The 23,084-nt window shown below is 40.6% G+C and overlaps 1 protein-coding gene across 3 annotated transcripts; it reads right to left on the reverse strand.

Moving 5' to 3' along the window:
* Positions 1-117: 117 nt before the first annotated feature.
* Positions 118-17,575, reverse strand: krt222 (keratin 222). Of its 3 annotated transcripts, none has more exons than XM_029501478.1 (10): positions 17,289-17,575; positions 16,707-16,915; positions 13,461-13,543; positions 12,445-12,598; positions 10,514-10,810; positions 7,734-7,859; positions 6,869-7,089; positions 3,196-3,416; positions 2,997-3,099; positions 118-1,631 (listed from the first exon to the last, which is right to left on the reverse strand). In XM_029501478.1, the coding sequence occupies exons 1-10, from the start codon at positions 17,302-17,304 to the stop codon at positions 1,418-1,420; spliced, it is 1,644 nt and encodes a 547-aa protein (XP_029357338.1). In that variant the 5' UTR covers positions 17,305-17,575; the 3' UTR covers positions 118-1,417. The 3 variants fall into 3 exon arrangements, with proteins under 3 accessions (XP_029357338.1, XP_029357330.1, XP_029357347.1); XM_029501470.1 differs by lacking the exon at positions 17,289-17,575 and adding an exon at positions 17,182-17,244; XM_029501487.1 differs by lacking the exon at positions 17,289-17,575 and adding an exon at positions 17,052-17,056.
* Positions 17,576-23,084: the final 5,509 nt, after the last annotated feature.

The following is a 23,084-nucleotide window of genomic DNA, read 5'->3' on the forward strand; positions in this document are numbered from 1 at the left end:
GACACTGCAGTGTTAACTATTTACAAATACTGCCCTCCTCTGGTTAAGACAGGGAATCTAAATTCTCTGAGACACTGAGTGTTATGGGCCTCACTGCCATTAAGATCACAGTGAGCATTTTTTTTTTTTTTGGGGGGGGGGTTCTATGTAGAGAATCAACCACAATGACACAGACCTCCAAAGTACACAAACTCCAATATCCTCCCAGTGCTGATGTTCTTTTAAGTGCTGCAAGTATCTGCAATGCAAGCATTTAGGGATTGTATGACAAAAAATTGCCTGACAGGAGGGTGCTCAAGAGTGTGATGCGCTCCCTGTTCATATTTTCATTGGACCTCTCCTTGTTCGTTGTACTACAACGTTGCTGAATTGTATTGCTTTCTAATATTCCGCATGCCAAACTGCAAAAAGTTGACCTCCATACTGTGTGTCAGAGTGGAGGGGATGGGACATTACCTGAAGCAGAGGGTCCCAGCTTACCTCATAGGAAAATAACTTCTGTTTTAATGAACAGTAATAAATTGGGGTTGGATCGATTGTGTAAAAAAAAGTAACTGCATGCAAATTACTGCACAGTGGATTTATGTTTCTCTGTAAGTGAATACAGCTTTTCCAATTTTCCGGTACAGGAGTGGAATCATAGCAAACATAGCAAATTCTAATCTCCAAATTGTACTTATTCTTTTACTTGATAATTGCTATTTTACTGTACTTCCGCCTTTTGCTAAGATATAAAATAAAGGGGAAACTGTGACAAATCACCCGCTCTCTAGAGAGAAAACATTCAATTATAATGTTCTGAGCCCTCCTCCACCTAATAATTTCCACACAGTCCCTTAAAGAAAATCTATTTAAAAATCCACAGCAGTTCATAACTCTACACTTCCTGTTATCACCATCTACCTTTGCACAAAGCTTGCTGCAGTGTGCTAATCAAAATGAAATGCTGCAGATAGGCAGAGTTAGGTGGTCAGGATAATATCTTTTGTCCAGTGGGCTCATACTGAAATAGTGCCAGTGCTGAGAGACACTTTTCCTCTACAATAGTGACACAGAAATGTATGTAATGCATACTGAACAGTTATAATCTGTAAAGTAATGAATGTACATAAGGTAAATCTGAAGTGGCTGTCTGATGCTATAAAAATGACCCCATTAGTTCAGCACAAAAGCCTTATGGGTAATGCTTATCCTGCCAAGGTCAAGATTTGATGAAAGAAATCTTTGTTTCAGTCATCAGTTCTGATCCAGAGTTCAGTGAAGGTTAAAATATGAAATTCATATTAAGCATGGATGGCATCAGATGGCAATATCCCAGATGTGAACAACACAGATGCTATTTCTATAACGTCAGCGTCATCCGCATTACCCCAAAGAGCCGCAAACCCACGCCGACTCTGATCAGCTGGTGACAGAGTTACTGTGTGATAGATGGGATGCTGCGAGATCTCTTCATGATGAGACGCACCTCCACATCAGGGAGGCTGTCCTGTTTAGTCTGCGCACACCCTTCATCTGCCGCAGCCATGTGCAGGTCAAAGCGCAGTGACACTGACTTCTTCCGCAGTTTCGGATTCCCCCTGAAGAAGGAGCCTTCCCATTGCTTTATCACCTTGTCAATCTTTTCCGTCCTGACAAGACACAGATCAGAAATGAAAGATGATCATGATACATGGTGAAAGTCATGGATAATCATTGGATAATTTGATCAATGCATTGATATTAAATCAGGTTTCAAGACATGTTTTCTATTATTCAGTTATATGCAGAGGCTACACCCGAGTGCTTAGTTGATAACAACCATCAGAAGGCCTTATATTCTTTTTATTGCATTGTGTATCCTGTAATCCCACCTGGAATTGACTACAGCAATGGCATGACAAAAAAGTAAATAATCATTTACTTTTATACAACCATTATACAATGATTATACAACCACTGAGGGTGATGCGTGCAGCTGAATTCACAGCTGACAGACAGCAGGGGGCGGCAGGGGAGAACTGATTGCTGCTGAAATTTCAGTTTGAATTACTATAGCTTAACCCATGTCACATGCCACAAGGTGCCTAATTTGTAGTTAAGGGCCTGCAGTATATTAATATTCACTTTAAGTCATACTTCTAGCTAATTTATGACATGACCTGCAAGACATCGGGTTGATTTTGTAGAATGGCGAATGACTTTGGGAATAAACAGATGAGGTAACTTTTTTGTCCAGCGAGTGACTTTTGCTACATGCTAATCACAGCCAAAACACAATACCAAATAATCTAACCTTTAACAGCTGAGCTATATAATTAATCAGGTGCTGCAACAAAGAAAAAATGTGCAAGAGGCCCCCTTAAAAAAACTCCTCAACACCATGCTATGCCTGACGCCAGCTAACAATTGTAATCATTTGTGAACCAAAGTTCAGAAAATCACCATCAATTCACACACGCCACTGGACTGGCAGTTAGTTTGCGTGCTTGCCTGTTTGGAACTCTCCCTTGGCATTATGCAAGTGTACATGTGGGACTTGCGCATGACTGGTTATCACCTGAAGCACAAACAAAGAATTCCAACAATGACAGGTGCCACACCCAAGAGACATTACCACAAGCGGGCTGAGTCCACATCAAACACGAGCAATTCAAGAAAGGAAAACTCCCAAGGTAATGAATTGCTCATGGGAAACTGAAGAGCCAACTAAACGTTTTATTCTTTGTGTCTTGTTCGACATGTAAAAGAATTTGTACATGTTGTCTGCAAAGACCAGACGTCGCTGGGGCGGGGAGAGCACAGATGCCTGTGTCATTATGAACAAATGAGTCAATAAAAAGCTTAGTCAATCAAAGCCTGAGGGGTTGTAGCTGAGATGTTACGGCTTGTGCACATTCTACCCAAGAGAGACTTTGGTGTTTGGAAGGTAAAGTGGCATTTGTCTGGGTAATGTAAAACTGTGGGCTGTTTCAGGTGCTGACTAGTCCACCAGGGGCACACAGATCAATACTCACTCTATGGTGCCGTGACCCTCTGCACTTTCCTGCACAACATTGCCCTGAAGAATCTCCTGAGTCTTCACAGTGGAGATTGGCAAGCCTGTATCTTGCTCTGGTTCTGTAGGAAGACATTAAAAAAAAAAGGACTAAAGTAATAAATAATAACAAGATGGAGCTGCAGTAATATGCACATTTCATCATGTTTGTGCTTTACCTGTGAATATCACAAGGCTTTGCTGTCTATGCAGTATGCTTTTCCTTATTCCATTATCTGCTTGAAGAATTGAGGGTATTTCAGGCAGAGGCTCAGACTTTGGTTCATCAGGGGTGACAGCAGGGTCACTGAAGCCGTTCTCCAGTCCGTTCTCCCTCAGCTCTACCACAGCAGATCTCCAGGGTCGCAGACCCATTGGCTGTCCATCACGACCCATGTACCTGCAGAGAGAAGGAAGGCATTTCAGGCAATCAGGCCTAAAGCGTATGACCACAACACTTTCCGAAAGAATTTAGATCTCTTCACCTTTTTCACATTTTGAGTGGTCCAGTTCTGGCTGGGGCACTCAAGAATATTCATGGGCTTGTGTCAGAGTCACTCTTTTGTCTTGGTTCCCTTATCAGTTCATTGTCCTGTAGGAAGCTGAGCGTTTAGCCTAGTGTGAGGTCTGAGAGCCCTGAACAAGGTTTTATGTCTTAGGTCTTATGTATGTTCATAATTACCACAGCCTTGACCAGTCTCCTCATTTCTCTCATTGTAAAACACTCCAATAGATTAATACTACCAGCTCCATGGTTCAGCTTTGGGATGGCATTGGGTTGCTAAAGAGCTGGGCCTGGTTTTTACCAGACAGGATGCCAAGACGCAGTTATTAGATCAGACCAGACTGTTTCTCACAGTTGTAGAGTTCTTTGGGTTCTTGTAAACTACAGACTTTGGCTTTGTTTGATTGGGAGGGTTGCCAAAACTCCCCAATTAGTTGAAATGCTGCAATAAATGTCCTTCTCCACATCGCCACACATGTGCTCCCAATTAGTATGCTTGGCCAGTTCTATGCAGCATTCTGGTTGCCCTAAACCTATGCCATGTCAGAATTACTGACAAATCACCGATAAATTACATGGTTAGATTTTTCATACTTTCCGACACATGCGCCTTGACAAAATCCCATCTCTGAATTCTGTTGGCAGTTCCTTTCCTTTATGTGTTTTTCTAAATCGTCAGCAATCAGCTGAATTGACCGCAGTTTACTTATCATTGAAATAATCAAGAAAAAAAAGAAGACTCCTTAACCAACAAGCTGACAATGAGAACGTTATAGAGGTGTGGACCAGTCGTTAGGCCAGTCTACACTGCTGAACAAGATCTTCTAGGAAGTCAAAAAAATAAATAATCAAAATAAAAAGAAAAAATGCTTGAACAGTATCATCTCAAAGCATTACATCCTCGACTGTGAACCCAGCCAAATTGAACTTTGGTAACCTATGCTTGAAGATCTTCCTAAGGATGAATCTCCAACTTCAAATGATAATTGTACACCAAGCTTGGACCACCCACACCTACCACATCAAGGTAAACCAAACAGTCCTCGAAGGATGTCTGCAAAGCACCAAAGGAATTACAAAGGTGTGTGCTGAAAAAGCAAGAGCACTGTCAGCAATCATCCATACCCAATTATGTTGGCTAGGGCAAGTCAGGAATGCCCCCAAGACGGACAGCCCTGAGAGAGTCTGCTTTTAATCTTTCTCAACTACGCCATCCATGAACAGCATGGATGGTGTAATTAGCAGGAGGCAGGAAAGAGCTACAACTAATTAATTGAAAAACATCCCCTCCAAGAAATCTTGTTTCATCTAGGTTGCTGTTTACATCCCCAACTTTGCTACCCCAGCAACAGTGTGTGACATAGGCTTCAGAATCTGCACCCTGGTGCTGGTCAAGGTCCTCCACACCGTCATTTGGGTTGTGGACTGCATGGACAGGACCCCGAAGGCCTGGTGAGTCTACTTGCCCTTTCTTCCTACTTTCTATGCATTTATATTATTTTGCATTCATGCACTCTTCTCTTTTGTTGTTGTTTCATGTGTATTTAAAAAGTGAAAGAAGTCGTTTAAGTTTAAGTTAAGTTGACTTATTCGTTATTCTTGAAATACTTCCATCATTTGCTTATTGGAAGACTGTGCTGTTGTTTCTAAAATGTAAGCCGTCATGTAGGAAGACCAATAGTGCTTACATTCAGCACATTTTACCAAAATGTATCTGTGTGTAAAGTTGAAGTTTGAAAAATGCGAGTGAATTTCACACACGAAAGGCTGAAAATAGGATTTTTTTTCTTTAACCAAGCACTTTTCCCTGCAACCTGTTGATCAGTGGAACACTTGAGAAAAAAACAGAACAGGGATCGATTCCTCAAATAAGAAACAACACAAAAAAATATATCATATCCATAAACTGAAGGTCATCCCATTAGCCTCAGCTGAAATTTCGTTTAAATTCTAAGAATCAGATACTGGCGATAACTTGTAGGGTTAACAGCTTATGGTTGTTAAACATTAGCATGTATGTATTGCCGCTGTGAGCATGTTAGCATCAAAACACGAGAACAGATTCATGGAACTGGAAGCGACGCTGTAGGTACTTAGTTATCTCAAAATTTTGCTAAGTATAAGCAAGCCCTGTGATGGACCCTGTCCAGGGTGACCCCGCCCTCGCCCAATGTGAGCTGCAATAGTCCACCCAGAAACGGATAAGCGGTTGAAGATGAATGAATGAAAAAGTATAAGCACAAACGAGTCTTAATATGGTGTCAGAGGGTCAACTAGGCAAAAATATTAGCTTTGTCATCATCAGTGTCATTCTTTATGCCTTTTATTTGGTTAATTTGTAGCCATACGTAATTCAGAAACCTTCAGAGAGGCTTCAGAAAGAAGGATTCTTTTTCCCTGTATGAAGATGGTCCCTTCTCTTTCTTCTAATTGTCACACAGCCTTTTGAGCCTCCGCTTGCAACCCACTCAGTCACCACCCTTCTCAAATATGAACGAACAATAAAAATTGCCCAGTCCTGTTTCTCCTTGCATCAATAACATCAGTCAAAGTCTACCAATGAAAAGCTCCTGCAATCGAAAGAAAGGACAAAAATAAAACGCTGCGCATCACTCACCCTGTTACCCCTTGCAGAAGTCATTAAACAAAATTACCTTCCTCAAACTATAAAATTTCAGTCATAATCTTGACACAAAGCAAAGGTATGTAATTGCAATAGAGGTCCATGTCAGAAGTTTTTGCGTGATCCAAATCACATCTGAGGATAATTAAAGGCCCGGAGAAAAGAATGGAACACCCTCTAATAAAACTGTTGATGCTGACAGACTGCCTGTTTTCTATCATTGTGTTTAATCACAGACAGAGCTGGATTTTTAAGATTTGATTTACCGGCAGAGACTTTATTGGCTCCTCTTAATTAATTGATTATGCTTTCCATTAAATATATATAATATATACAGACTACCAGTCAAAAGTTTGGACAAACTTCCCTCTTCATTTGAATGAGAAAGTGTGTTCAAACTATATCTAGTAACTTCACTGTTACTACGCCACAAACTTGCTCTGCCTTAATTGTAATCATCTTGGATTTTCATTTTTAACACAGATAAAATCTGTAATAAATTATTTGTGAAAAATGTTTGCAGACTTAGTTTATGCATTCTAATAAATTGCTGTCTTACTCATGTATACTCAATATTCAAAAGTATCTGAAAGTGTTTATGGAAACCGTGTCCAACAAAAAAAAAAAGATTTCCTTGTTCACAGAGAAACCAAAATATTCAGTTGAGGGCATCTTCCTGGTTCCTCTAAATGTTTTCCTTCCTTCATCTGCCTCTTGCCCTCACCTGCCCTCTTCACGCTCCAGCAGACGCCGATAAGTGGCAATCTCTCGCTCCAGCCTCATCTTGGTGTTGAGGAGCTGGCTATGGCGCTGGCGCTGAGTGACCAGACCATCCCTCACCTGCTCCAGCTCGCTCTCCAGCCTGACAATCACCTGGGAAAGGTCCTGCAGCTGGCTGGAGTACATACGCTGGGTGTTCTGCAAGGAGCTCTCCAGGCCTTTCTCCTGGGCAGGGAGAGACCAGAAATTATTAGCCTCATGACTGGAAAGTTACATTTATGCTTTTAAATAATACCAGATTGAAGGGACAGTGAAGAAACCAGTAATGCTAATGTTGGAATAACGATTATGCAGATGAAGCCAATCCCTCTCTGCCTTCAACAGTTAAAATCTATGTTAGTGGATGTGAAATGCTGCCGTAAAGCTTCAACCACGTGTGTTCAAGAAACACTTCATATGCACTAATTCATATCATGTTTATTTTTTACATAGAGATCGTTCCGTTGTGGGTTTTTAGTCAGCCAGGTTCTAGACATTGATATCTGTCAAGCTCTCTACCTGTTTTGTCCAAAATCAGTATCTCTATTGATATTCAAGTTACATTCAAAGGAATCCTCTCTTCATTGATCTGCTGACACCACTGTGTGGCTGACATTAGTGGCTAAGAATGAAATTTGGACATTCATGCTCCTCTCTGGATGGACTGTTAATGACTTTGATGATCTTGTGACTTTGCATCTAGGATTCAAATGTGTCCTATTTTGTTTGTCTCTTCAAATTATCTTGTAAAATTAAATAAAATGTAAGGTTACATAAACACTGTGATATTTGGGAGTTGGACTTTGTGGTAGTGATGCATTTTTTCTTACCAAGGCATGCAGGGTCTCAATCTCCACCTGCAGGGAGTGCCACTGCTTCCTGGCCTCAGCTAATTCGGCCCGCGCCTCCCTCAGGGCAGCACCACCAAGGCTCACCTGAGCCCATGCTGCCTCCTCCTGGGAGAAATGAGGGAGATCAGATTTTAAAAGGTGTAGAAAAAAACGAAACATCCTGTTGCAATCATAGTAATATCTGGACACACCATTCATGTTTCCCTCTCCTTCTGCTTTATTCCAATGTCAGAGGCCTACAGGGCAACTGCCTTACCTCCACTAAGCAAGGTCAGATAACAACCTGGTTCTCCTGCAGACCTCTAAAAACCTTTTATAAATCACAAGTGCCATCAGGGATAGTGGATTCCTGAATGTCGCCAGTGAACATTCATGGAGTGGAAATACAAATATCTAGGAGTGCAGTAGGACTTACTCTAGAGAAAGGAGCAGAGCCACCTCTTCTCTTAAGGGGGCTCAGATCCTTAGACATCTGCAGAAAGATGCTGCAGATGTTTTACCAGTCTGTGGTGGGAAGTATTCTGTTCTATGGCCCAGTCTGCTGGGGAGGCAGCTTAAGGCGGCCTGACAAAATCTGTGATTGGAACTACACTGGACTGACTGAGGATTGTGGTGGATTGTGGTGCGATGCACACAAAGGAAGGCAAAGACCATCGTAAAATACTCAGACCAGCCACTTCATAACACCCTAATGGCCTAATGGATGAGAGAAACCACAGTTTATCCATCCATGATACAGGACGAAATGATACAGAAAATCATACATTTTTACTGCCATCAGACTACAACTCCTTAACTATTAGATGATAAGCCACCAAACAGGAGAATTTCTCTCCAGGGATCTGATTCTGATTCTGAAGAACTGAAGCACCAACAGTACTGCTACCATCTCAGCCAAACTCATACTGTACTCTTTCATTCATTTTAACTTCTATTCAACAGCAAACACAGCACAAGGCTTTTCTGTTTAATAATCGATTTATTCTCTGTTATTCTAGTCTCTTCTATTTCATATATATTAACTTGTCTGTACCAGTCCTGATGATGAAAAGCTCACGCAACCACCTAAAGCACAGTCACACACCTTATGGATAATAGTTTTTTCTTTCCAGCTGGCAGTCAGAAGAGAGACAGCCTCAGGTGCTGAGCTGTTGATAGTGTGCGCTTCAGTTAAAGTAAATAGACAATGGAGCAGACATGCAGGCCTGTGTGTACACACAGCTGTGCCAAGCCATGTCAACAGACTATACAGCTGCACAGCCTTTCACACATTTATCCTTATCCTGTTTCAAACGCAGTCAAGCAATGAAACTGTTCAAACTGTTATTTTAACAGAGCTTTAACAGCAGAAGAAGCCTCTACTTAATCTATCTCAGATTACATTTCAAATATCATTTGTCTGACTTTGACAAATGACTGGTGTTGACACATTGGTACATACTTTGCTGGCAGTCCTCATTCGAAGTTACTCTTATATGCCATTATATAGATTTAATTTAATTTAACTGAGAAATGTCAAGGTATGCTGTGGAGATTTTCACCACACATTTCATAGTTTGCTCTCACACTAATCTGTCCTGCTAGACATTTTAGGAAGAAAAGAAATACTGTGATGCCTGTATAAAGTCAGTGTGGAAGAAGCTAGCAAACATGAGTGTCAACCATGCAGGATATAAAAGATTTAAAACATGATTTCAACAGTTTCAAAGCAACAAAAATGCTTGTTACACTTCAGGGATGCACAATAGATTTTGCTGAATGTAATGTATGACTTTTGTCTGCTTGTAATGTAAAGCGCCAGCTTTAAAATTGAAAAGCGCTTCAATGTCATTGTAAATAATGGGCCATGTCTGATGCCTCTCATTCTTCACTGTTCCCTGATTTTGCCAGCTCATGAAGGAAAGAACTCCTCAGGGGGAGCATAGGCTTTCCCTGTATAATGGTTAAACAGTATAATATATAGCAACATGTTAATCTATCTTTAAACAAAAAGATAGTTAATCTTACTTAAATAATTATGAACCTCATGCAGGCTTTTGACTGCAGCATATAACGGCTGATTTAGTGTGACAGATGGAGTGGGTCTGATGTAAACAACAGCATCTTATAAAACCTGCTCTGATTTGGCACTGTGGTTTGCTTGCAGCCCTTTGGCCAAGCACTTTATTGTCACTGTCAGACCAAAGTCATTGTACTGTGGCACAGAAATCTTGGGACAATAAAAGGCACAGAGACTGATTGAACAGTTGATTAAAATAACAATAGAAAAGCTCCTACGTCATCTGCTGTTGTCAGATGACCAATAAAAAAATCTACAAGATAGATGTGAATGCTCAGGTTGTAATTCATGAATATTTAATGGAGATCAGCAATTATTGACACAAAGTAGTAACTGATAGCACACTGTAAATGTAACCTGTCACTGTGATAGTGTATAGTACTGAATGTAGCAATATTTAAATAAGCGCGAGAAGGCAAACACGCAAAGTCATGCAAAAACCTGCAAGAGAGTATATACAGATATTTACATACAGAGACAGACGGGTGAGGCTGATGTGTCCTAAGCTTATAGCCTTTCACCACAGTCCACAAGCACCCAAATAAGCATTTAACTCCAGTCAAGCATAAAGATTTGTCTGCCTTGCCTTGGGGAGCGCTCGGAGCAGGTTTTGAGGGTGTGTCTGTCTGGCAATCAGCCAGGACAACATGAGAGATGAAAAGATAAAAACATAAGTTAAGCTGCAGAAGGAGATACATACCTCACTGAGAGCTCTCCTGTGAGCTCTGGATGATGCTGCTGCTGCTGCTGCTGCTGCTGCTCCAGAGCAGCCAGGCCCAACCAAGCCAGGAGATGGATTTGAGACTGAGGCCAGACTGTGGTGTCTCTCAGCAGGGCCGGGAAGTCTGTTATGGTCGCACTGCGCTCTGATTCGATCGAGGAGCTGGGTGAGCTCCATCCCTGTGCCATCCTCCTCCTCCCCTCCTGCTGCTACTCTGGTTGTTGCTAACAGGACATCACAGGACTCGGCCCGCTGCAGCTGCAGAGCCTGGGCTGCCTGTAAACAGCCAACCAGAAGGAACAAGAGGGGGAGGGAGGCGGACAGAGAAGAAGACAGACAGGAGAGAGAGAGAGGGAAAGAGAGAAAGGTTGTCAATGATATAAAGGGAGAGGAATACATAAGGAAACAAGACAGAGAGATAGAAAATTAGTTTGTAAATCTACAGTATGGGTGAACAGATAGAAAGTAGGAAAAGGGAAATGTGTCTATCTTTGTATGTGTGTGTGTGTGTGGAAGGTTGCAAGGAGACAGTTAACGCAATGCAGAGGAAAGACAAAAAGACATTTTTAAAAAACATCCGTGTACGTGTCTGATACCATGTGAAATAAGCAGGAAAAAAGGAGGCGTGGGGGGGTATGGGGGGTATTACTCAGCAGAAACTACAAAATTAAGAGAAAGTGGAAAGAAGGCAGGATACAGGAGAAAAAGATGAGCTAAGACTAATGAGAGGTATCAGGAAATGTTGTAACACTGGTGCACACACACTAACACACAAAAAATGACTTGCAGTGCAGTGCATTATGGGTACCCAGACCATTCACAGAGTGTAAAATGGGGAACACTACTCATCCCCAGAAAGAACCATCTTGGCTATGAAGTGGAGGGATCACCACCCGTTCATTTTCAGCTTGTAAAAGCAGTGAACTGGAAGCACCACAGTTTGACACCAATGGCAGGCAATGCACCAATGTTACATGAAGTTCAAATGTTCATTTTCAAGCAGGCAAAGCACTCAATTTGTGAATGACAATCACAGTCATGTTTTACAAACATAAATTGAATTAAACATAAATTTGTTCAAACCTATTACTTATTATTGAGTTTTCTGTGAGCATACAATCCTGCATGAGTATACTTAAGTGTCAGATTTATTCATTCATTCATCTTCTTTCCCGTTTCTGGGTCACAGGGAAACCCAGATCCAATCCCAGCTCACATGGGGTGAAGGCGGGGTACGCCCTGGACAGGTCACCAGTCCATCACAGGGCCAACACACAGAGACAGACAGAGACACACAACCACACACACTCACACTCAGACCTACAGACATGCTAACCATTCCACTGCCGTGTGGCCCGATCTGATTTAATACACAGCATATAATTTACACATCATGTTATTATTGTTTTATGGACTCGTTGTCTCTCCATTATGATCTCAGTGTTTAGTTTCAAGTCTTCTTCAATAAGACAAGAAATAAATAATAAATATGTATAATATTGAATAAATTCTGGTGCCATTTAGTGGAAAGTAAATGCAGGGTATACATTGTGACGTGGCTACATGGACACATCTGCCTGACAATCTTGATAGAGCAAAGAAGCCGATTCCAATATGCCCCTCTAAACATAGTTTCTTCCAGTTCAAAAATTCACATGGGGACGGCCAAATTATAAACTCAAGGCCTCTAAATGGCATCCCACATACATCCACTGATGCTCCAGCATGAGCCACCAACACCTCAGTCTGTCTATTTCATTAATTTTTTCCCAACCTTATCCTCCACACCTCTATTATGAGGATCAAAAGATGGCACAGTAAAACAGGCATACAGATGAGCTGAGAGAAAGAAAAAAGACTAAATCAAAGAAAAATATTGCATAACCAGCATTTGCAGCACATTTAATGACCTCAAACTCCTGGTGCATCCTTTGCAGCTCTGTCATAGAACGGTGAAAGTCAGCCTGCAGCATCATGCTGTTCTGATCCGCCTTCCTCTTTGACTCCCTGAGCAAAACCACCTGTTGCTCCAGAAGATGGGTGTTGTGCTCTTCTGTCTTCCACCTACAACACAAAACAGTACAGAGTACAGAGAGGTAATATAGTATGATCAAAACTGGCATATGGAGGGGGATACATTCATTTAAAGTGATAAATTCCCAAGTTATGCCAAAACTCAGTTTTAACTTAATCTGAAGGAAATTCTGACAATAGCTAATGAGCGAACGCTGACCTGGACTGACTACGAGGCTGTGTGATTACAGGTAAAAAGAACCTGGCATCACCCTCAATGTGTCATTGGTACAATCCAGACTTTCACAGACACACTCAGCTGGTCAGGAGTTGCATCAGGTAAAGCTATAAATAGAACAGGTGTATTTATTTCCAGATCCGGTGTGTTGTCAGTGCCCTTCATGGGTTAAAGGCTGACAGCAGACGGGTGTGTGTGTGTGTGTGTGTGTGTGTGCGTGTTTTTTAGAGTGTGGGTGAGAGGGAGGGTGGCTCCGTGTCACTCCGCATCAATACATAAGTGAAAGTGCCAACGCGGCACAAAGCCTGGCCTGGATTTATATGCAGGTTGGCTCAGAGGACCAGGAATTGGCCTGAGTTAGATAACAGAAGAATAAAAAGGCATTGCAGTAGGATGAAAACAGAAAATCTTGGATAGTTTTCCTGCAGCTTGCCTTAGTAGCATATTCAGTATTGACACACACACATTTTCTACTGACGTGTATTAAATGCTACCAATTAAAATGCAGGACCTTTTGTGTTGTTCTCATTGTATCTGGACATAAACTGCATGAATGAGTGCATGTTTATGAGATATGTTCTCATGCCTAAAACTAATCAATGAGGGCTAAACTATATCAAGTCAGGGAGAGCAGCTTTAGAAGTTTCAGGAAAACTCCAGCCAAAGACAGCTGACCTGGCCTGGATGGCAGCAGCTCTGGACTTCATGCTGTCAGACTGTAATGCCAGCTGGGCGTTCTCCATCAGCAGTTTAGCAACCTGAAATACATACACCACAATCACACCAGATTAGATCGAGGGGTGGGCAAAGGCAGCGTGCAGTTTTTCAGCAGTCAAATTGACCTCTTCTCCATGATAACGTTTTGAGTTGAGCTGAGTGGTAGGTTTCAGAAAAACTCAAACTCAAAAAAGGCTTTGTTAATTTTTGAGGATTCATTTACATCATATTAACGGCATATTCTATAGCGTATGTTCTACATCGCCAAATGAAAACACTATCACTGTGATATTTAAAGATAATTAACAAATCTTACAATAGCTAAAGAAAGGCAATGGAGTATGTAAAAACAATAGTCAAGCATAAAACAATACAAAAAAAAAAAAACAAAAAAACAAACGCATATCAAACCTTGTTGCAGCCACAAACAGGTGTGTGTGAGGAAGCGATGTATGAAATAAGTTCATGACTTACAGTGTCCGATTTCAGGAAAGAGTTCTAGAGTTTGGCAGCAAAAGCCCAGTCACTCTTCCATTACAACCCTTGGTGAACACCATGGCTCCTTCCACGTGTTTCTGTTCTTTGGTGTAGACATACCAACTCTAAACCTGAGATATAATTTAGTGCGAGACTGTTTGGGTCTTAACAGTCAGCATTAAAACTTTAAAATCTATTTGAAATCTAACATACTAATTTTGGGAGGCTAATACAAGATTCATTTGATGGCTTCCGTTTGTTCTATAAATAAGAGGGGTAACAACACTTTGTACTAGCTGAAAACGTTGATTTGGCTTCCAATATTACCCCCCAGGTTCCTCACAGGTGACTTAATCTAGTTAGGTCACTCTCTGTGAACTAAGATTTCCATTAAAAGCTCTGAATGTGGACAGCAAACAGAATTGATCATTAAAATGGAAACCCACAAAGACTGATAACCATCGTGCCAAAAACTGCAGCTTTTACTGGCGTGTATAACTGAGTGTTGTCAGCATAACAGAGGATGAATGACAAAAATAGCTTGGAGAAATCTTTCTCCCATAGCCATGGTCCATGGTCCAGGTATGTCAGAACCGTGCAACAGTGGTGTGTGTGAATATGTGCGAATGTGCGTGCGTGTGTGTCTTAAGTTATCCGAACTTAAATCCAACTCTTTCTCTCTGTATTTTTCTCTTCTCTTTCTCTCATCTTCGGATCAAATTAGCAGTTGAGGATTAATACAAAATTCTCTGTCAACCTGACCTTGTCATAAATTTTTCTCCTTAGAAGAATTTCATAGCTGCCCAATTCTTTCTGGGGTGTGGCTCCTGAATGGAGAAACAACCAGAGCAAGCATTTTTTTTTTCTTTCTGTAAAATCACAGCTAATATAATTTTTCACACTTGTTTTTTTTTAACAACAATCTGTTTTCTTTTCTTTAATTACAAATCTTCTTTTTACTTGAAACTTGATTTCAGTTTCCAAAGGCTGATTTACAACCACAACTACTCTGGATTTATAAGTGAACATCATGAAAGAACCTTCAATCCTACTGAACCTAATCTGAGCCTACACGCTCTTTATTTATTTCTCAGAGCCCTCGTCTGATATTAAAAGCCCTCTGGAGAGTCTTGTAGATCATGATGTTCCAGAAGCAGCAGTAAATTTGCTGTAGAAGATTGTCACTGTCGCAGAAACAATTCACTGTTATAACTGTCTGTCTCTTGCTTGTCTTTCTTCTCCTCATCTGGCCTGTGGGCTCATATGGACGAGCAGTGCTAAGAGGGCACACACTCTACACCCTACACATCTTTCATCGACATATTCAAAATAATAAAGACTGTGTATTTATGTCAACTGTTAGCTGTATCATTACAATAAAAGCAAAACTCCACAGTTTCTTTTGAATTCCGCACATAAAAATGTGGCTCTTTTATCTGTATGAAAATTTTAACACACCCTAATTTACTTCACTGTAAAAACAAGACACACCCAAAGAGAGGGGAAACACAAACAGGGAATAATCCATAGAACTCATAAATGTTACATCATGATTATGTGGAAATTTGCTTACATCTTCCCATTTGTAAGTACTTTTGAGAAATGCCAAAACACTAACAGGATCATCCATTTTAAGTCTCAGAGGATGATTACTATTATCATTACTATTTTGTTTGCACTTCACATCATAGGATAGCGTAAAACGGTTCATGAGAAGGAAATTGTTAAGTAATCCCAACACATGAGCAAGAAGGCATTTGCTGGATCAACGAACAATGAAACAGACAGGGCTGGTACTTGTCATAGGCTCATGTTTCAAGCCCTGGATCTGAGTGACATGAAGTGCTATGAGAAACGAGTAAGTCATCACAAAAGCCAGGTGTTTGCTTTGAGCAGAAAGTGACTGTAAAGCCAGGCATATGTAAAGACCATCAAGTCAAGTCATGTGAGCAGCCATACCAATTCATGTTAATGGTCTACTGAGCGGAACAACCTTTACGGTAATAAAGGGTTTCTCATTTTTTCTGTGGGTGGCAGTCATTCTTGCTTTGTCTCTCTAGCCTTGATGCAGGCATAATTACACACGTATATGTTTCTAATCCACTGCAGCATGTTTGCTTGGTGAGGGATTGCCTCTTACCTCACGGGTTCTCAAGCTTTGTTTTGTTTTGCAAATTTCCGTTCAACTTTTATGTTGATGACAAATGAGCTTCAGTATGAATAAACAGCAGACCAATGTCTGGTAGACTTAAACCTGCGTTTACTCACCGTCATAGTATATCAGTCCTTGAAACAAACTCTATCAACTACTTCACAGCTATGAAGAAACTGCTCTATGGTAGTTTTTACAGATTAAAAGTGACAGAAGCTCTGCAGCGTTTGTCCCCAAACCAGGGTGGCACCACAGCTATCGCCTTACCTGGTGTTGAGGTGAACTTGTATTTGAGACTGTTGACATATTGCATGCAGCTGTTATTGACACCAGTAATCAGCCATGTCCCTATTTTTACGACAGTCATTACTTTCTGATTATCGACATCTGCTCCTGGTCTCCGAGTAGTCGCAGTATAATCATAAAGCCTGAGTGGAAATAAATCTGTAGCATGAGTGCTGCATCTGTATTGTACCTTTGTCTGGCAATATTTCCAGGTATTTTAAATGGTTCTGCTAACCATAATAATAATGATCTACGTGGTCACTACCAACTTAACCAACTGTGCGTCTGACCTGGGTACGGAGATCCTTCACAGTCTGCTCCTGCTGGGACCAGTCTGGGGAATGTGAGGCAATCCTTGTGCTCCAGTTGGCTATCTCAGCCTCCAGCTGCCAGTTGGCCTCCTGGAGCCTGTTCACCTGCTTCAAAAAGCCCTTCAAACGGGCGTTCAGAACCCCCATGCTGTGATCGGAGTCCTGCATCAAGTCCACGGGTGCCTCACCTGTCGGTGTGGACACAAAAATGTTTACAGATGTAAACACAACAAGCCACTGATATTTCCACAGAGGTTATTGTCACAGCACAGCTGACAAAGCCTGTGTTGGTCAAAATATCCAGATAGCATGCGACTGGCGAACCTGTTTCCTGCACAATCCATACAGAGTAACATCAAGTTTGAACTTTCACAGCAAACAATCTGACACCCAGTGTGACTTCACACACTCTCAGAGGCGTTTACTAGGTAAATGTTTACCCAACAACACTCACCTGAGACACAGTCGCCTTCCATGAATAAAGCTCAGTAAATGGAGTAACAGGTAGCAAAGGTCCCTCAGTATATTTGCCTGATCACACTGAGCTGATCCACAACTCACCACAGCTTAGCCACATTCCTCTACATCAAGCTGGTCCACACTGTTCTCCTTCCCACTGTGACCCAGGCCATGAGCAGCAGCAAGCCCCTGAGACAGAGTGCAGCCTGCCATAAGCTCGCCAGCGTCACTGCTTGTATGTCGGAATTTAGTCTTCAAGTTGATGGTCCTCTCTGTCCCACCTCACCACCCAAAACAGTATTTGGATGAGAGGAAAGAGCAACGGAGTGGGCACTGGACACAGCGCTTACATCACCAGCACTGTGGGGCCCTTTGTGCTCTCTGATCCAGGATTACTGAGCTGCTTTCAAACAGGGAGACACATGAACAGGACCTTTGTGTGTAAGAGTAACTTTTTGTGTATTTGACTGGAGCTTAAATAAGCGGATACGTGTGCTATAATTAATGTAAACCCTGTGTCCAGATTTTTCTCTGAAGTGAAGTAAGGCACACTGTGCAGAGTGAACTCTTGCTTAATGACAGTCTTGGCCGTTGTTTTTGTCTGACTGTCTGGGACAAAGGTTTCATCTTTAAATATTCAGTATTTCTTTTGACACACTGCCCATAGATATCCTATTACAAATGCAGCCTTGTGACTTCAGCAGATACACATTATGGTACCTATTTTCATATATTTTCATATCCATCCTCTGCAGCCATTATGTGACATGGAGAGCAGCATCCCAGATGGACGACATGCTGAAAATACTGAAGGTGTGATATGATATATGTTTGACTGAGACGGGGTGTGGCTCAGGATTCTTCTGAATGCTTCAACTGCAATGCACGTGTAAAGAAATATTACAATCCATTATGACAAAAAGAAAAAAAAAAACCCAAAACAAAACAAACAAAGATCTGATGTTACTCTCCTTTCTGAATCTGTGGTGGTTTGGGCACAGCTGGACGTCCCAGACTTATGGCAATATGTAGTGTAATTGTCCAGAGCCATGTTTATTTTTATGGAAAAGGTGGTGCTCAAATTAAACTTGATGATAAAATGAAGTCACAGGGATAGTTGTTGAATCAGCCCACAGAAGAACTTTGCCATCTAGGACAATGTTTATTTACAGATGAGTACTGGAATAGTACCACTATTGATAGCCTTAGACATTTATAGTTCTATTTTCTATTTAATTGTTAGCTACTGCTACGTAAAATATATTTTCTTCTTACATTTAACAAATATACCCATCCTTTAAAGCTTTGCTGACAAAAACATGTTGTATGTTTAAATTATGACTGTTTTTTAAAAAAGTTATAGTCAAATTGCTAAAATTATAGTTTGATTTTCGTAATGTTAACTTTAGAAAGAGTGAATGTAGTGTTACTGTTGGATAATCATATCTGTTTTCTATGCCTGGTTTCAGGAGACTTTTTTGTCAGCTTGCACTCGAGTGGACATTTTTCTTATCATGGGTTCTGAATTGAGCAAACAAGTGCACTTTGTCAAAAGCCAGGATGTGGGGATTATTAATGCAGGACCTCTGTATGCTCCAACCATTGTGCAAACACTTTTATTCTCATCACACGGAAGTGACAGATGAGGTTGTGCTGACAGTTGTGAGTTGTGGTTTTAATTTTTCCAGTCAGTGATGGGAAAGCTGTGGATATAATCAATATTACTGTTACCGTTATCATCAATATTGTTGTTATTGCTATCTTTATCATTAATTCTTAAGTTTGGCCCCACAAAGCTGAGATTGCTCAAACATCGTTAAACAAGCTCTTACACCCACCCACCCACACACATAGCTGTCAGGACATTTACCATCATCACACTCCTATGCTGTTCAAGTGAGGTGTCATCCTGTTCAAAGTGAGGAAGATTAATTATGTCAGTTGGAAAATCACCCATCAGGGCGTTGTAGACAGCTGTATGTCTGGGACAGATGATTTCTGCTGGGAGTGCAAAAGAGGAATGCTACCCAGCCTGTTTTTAGAGGTCATGTTACTCCCACACAGATCCAGGAAATACTCTCTGTTGTAATCCACTGGCATAAATGTATGTCCGAGGGAGGCATATAATTAAGTAACAAAGGGAAGAGCAGGTTGTAGCTTTTTTCAAGACATGTAGGCGTCACTAGGTCACTACTTACGAGGGAATGAAAACGAATTAAATTTGTTTAACACTGAATAGTCTTAATAGTTTGTGCTCTGTTCCCTTTTGGGGGAAGGCACTAAGTAGCCCTTGGATTATTCATTGAGCCCTCGTTTTAAGTGGAAGGAGCCTTTTACTTGTGTGCTTGAAGGAAAAAGAATGTAATGGAGTAAAAAAAAAACAAAAAAACTTTTGATCCACCGTGTAACAATGAACAGCACCTTGACAAGAGGTTTTTATCCATACATGATAGTAATTGGAAGATATTCTGTGGTTTGAATCCAAAACCACAGAAGAGGTAATCTTCACCTAAACTCCATACAGGACTGTGCTGTCGGCGCTATGCTGAGCTAAAACGTGCCATATGCGCTGACTTGCGGTGTGAAGGGATTATAAAAGACAGAATAGGCAGTAACTAAATATGTGACCTTCAAGATTTATGCTTTTAGTTAAAATAATCAGCTCAATCATATGGGCTCTACTGTTTAAAGCTGCACTAATCACGTGATTTGAAAGGGCCATTTACAGAGTTCAACACCTTTCAGCTGATTATTTTGTTTGTGTGTGTCTGGCCCCCACCTTCATCACCCTCAGTTCATTTAAAGCAGAAAAACAAAAAATAATACAATGAGAACCACAATGCTGGCACCAAATGAGAGGTGCACCAAGTTATTAACTAGCTCGATGTCACAATTTTACTTATAACTGCCTTTAGATGTCGCTAAATTGTGAAACACGCTAACTTGCATATTAACAACATAAAAAGATATACATTTTCATCCAAGAAAAATTAAAGGGACAGACAAAACTTAACTCTGTTGTCATGTTATCAATATACATGTAACTCTACCTCAAATTTCAAATTTCTCCAAGACGATGTGGATAGACTGTGATTGTTCAGTATCCTGGATAAAGGGCACTCACTGACTATTGTAAACGCTTTATATTTTCACAGAAAATAAAACTTGTGTTGTCAACATTGGTGATCAGTGATTGGCTGTTATGTACACATATTCACTGACCATTTATGCTGATGTGTGATTGCTCATTGGCTGCATCTCCTCTATACAGTGCCAGTTTTATCTGAATTGCTCTTGTTCCTGTTTAAGAGTGCCTTTCTACACAAAGTAAGACTCATGAAGAAATGTGTTTATCATTTTAGACTCAAGCACATTTCTGATGAACTGAAACAGATTGAGAAGCAGGTTTTCCTGACCAAAATCAGTGGTTGTTAATAAAGTAATGTTCAGAAGTAATAATCAAGTCTTCACTTTTCACACTTACGGCTCAATTAGTTTGACATACATACATGAACCAGACAGGGTGGCTCTTCCTGATTGTCTGGCAGTGTTGGCAGTATTTAGTGTACATAGGGAACAATTCATTAGCTGAGGAACATGTCATCAACATTCATGACACAAACCTGCTCTGTGCCATCCAGTAATAGGGGACCAGAGCAAGTAATGGCAACAAGTTAACACGAGATAGAAGAAGAAGTTTTTCCTCAGGGTGGTAAAGTCAGCCTCATATTTATTTTGATCCGAGTTTCACATTTGTGTAAATTACCACTTTTATGCTGAACATGAATACATTGAATATGTTGTTAAAGCTAAAAAACTGAAAGGAAAAAGTCTCATAACTTAATAGTATCATATATAGCACAATGTCACAACATTTCAAAAGAAATACTACCACAGAAAAATGATTATCCTCATCATTACTTGTCTGACATTTCGAGAAGTGCCTCGGGTTACATGATAGTTTTCGTTAAACAAACACAATAAAGGCCACAATTAGGTTTCACTTTAGAATTGCGTGGAATAGGCAAACATTTCTGTTGAACAAGCCAACGCCTTGATCCTAATGATTTTATTTGGAACTACTGGGATCAGCAGAAACGGTGGGAATCAGGGTGTGAACTGAGATGAGACATTTCTCATAAAATCATTCATTCATCCGCTATTGTTTATCCTTTTTGAGGTTGCAGGGGGCGCTGAAGCCAATGCCAGCTTACACTGGGTGAGGGTGGAGTCACCCTGGACAGGTCACCAGTCCATCACAGGGCCAACACACAGAGACAGACAGAGACCAACAACCACTCAGACGTACGGACAATTAACCGAAACATGATGTCTTTGGACGGTGAGAGGAAATCCACACAGGCACGGGGAGAACATGCAAACTCTGCACAGAAAGGCCCCAGGCTGGGAACTGAACCCACAACTTTCTTGTTATGAGGCAACAGCACTAATCCTTATCCTGGTGTGCTGCCCATTTCTCATAAAATAATTATCTTAAATGCTTGACATCGTCGCAGTGTTAAAAACAATTCACATCCTGTGAGGTAATATTGATGTTATTTCATTTAAAAACAGTCACTTTCTCTATGCTACTTTTATTTATGATCAGCCAGGTGGTTAACCAGTCACTAAATATGCCTAAGCAGTGACAGAGTGGTGATTTATTAAGAATTCAAGCCTCAACCAGTTCAATTCAAGCTGTAAATTTATTTATTTTCTATTCTTCCACTGGCAGAGCGGACCCCAAATCCCTACGTTATTACAGTGTCCTTGTTTAAATTCCAGTGTCATCACAATCTGAGTTTTCCTGTGGTATCATATGTTTAGCTCTTGATATATGATCAACAATAATAAATGTTTATTTACCTGTTTTTACACAGAGCTTGAGCCATTGTTGCACTAATAACAAGCGTTTCTAACAGGTCTTCCAAGCAGAGTTACAATTTTTAGGGTAGAGTGGATGCTACAGTAACTCATTATTGGAAAGTGACCTGATAGTTTGAGTAGACTGTGGGCTGGCTTGTTACCATTTTAACTCGAAAAAAAAGTGATAGTGAAGTGAAATGGAAGCAAGACCGGACTGTTGCTTTCCACTGTTGGACACAGAAATCAGGTTTTATGCTGAACATGCAATGTTTTATTCTGCATCGCTTAGTGTCATATATCTCTCAAAATGTTGTTTAAACCTGCATGAAGTGGGTTTTTTTCTTTGTGTTCTAATTTGTTCTAACCTTAGATAGACCTTTACCCGTACAACTTCAATTTAAGCATGTGGGCTGCCAGCACAGTAACTAATAAAAACATTGGAATAAAAAAGAAGATACTATCAGTAGAGGATGGGCAAATGCAAAACATGAACAGTACCAGGGAAACCTGATGTACTGGGGATTTTTCATACTCACCAATTATTGCAATTATATATATAATATGCAATTGAAAGGTTGATTTAAAAAAAAAAAAAAAGATCAAGAATAACGGGCTAGGAACACTTAATTAAAGGGCAGTATACACTCGTCCTTCCATTAACTACAGTTTAACTACAGTTTACTACCTGCCACTACGCACTCCTTAAGGATTTCACATGATCTAAGATAGTTGTTCTGAACATTTTTGATTATTGGGGAATTGGAGCCTAGTTAGTTTCAAACTTTCAAAACAAAGCCATTAGGCAGCAATTAAAAACAGAACAATATGTGTTTATTAAGGAGTATGCCACTGTTGTGGCATAGCAACTTTTAACTGTGTTTAGAATACAACAATCTGTGATATCACCCTCAGGTTTCCTGAAAGCAACTTTGATGCTCTGAGACTTTTGGAGGTAGGACTCGTTGGTCTGTTGTAAAACATATGTTCACCGGCCTGTTCATCAGCCTGTCCCTGAAAACAACTCACCCTCTG

The sequence above is a fragment of the Echeneis naucrates genome, chromosome 1 (genome assembly GCF_900963305.1).
Source record: "Echeneis naucrates chromosome 1, fEcheNa1.1, whole genome shotgun sequence".
Classification (NCBI taxonomy): domain Eukaryota; kingdom Metazoa; phylum Chordata; class Actinopteri; order Carangiformes; family Echeneidae; genus Echeneis; species Echeneis naucrates.

What these genes read in the sequence shown, in the direction of transcription:
- krt222 (XM_029501470.1), bottom strand. Translation starts at nt 17,203, where the DNA reads ATGGAAGGCGACTGTGTCTCAG. An exon ending in GGAAGGCGACTGTGTCTCAG is followed by an intron (nt 16,916 to 17,181) that starts GTGAGTGTTGTT and finishes CCACACCGACAG; the next exon opens with GTGAGGCACCCGTGGACTTG. An exon ending in TTGAGACCCTGCATGCCTTG is followed by an intron (nt 7,090 to 7,733) that starts GTAAGAAAAAAT and finishes CTCCCTGCCCAG; the next exon opens with GAGAAAGGCCTGGAGAGCTC.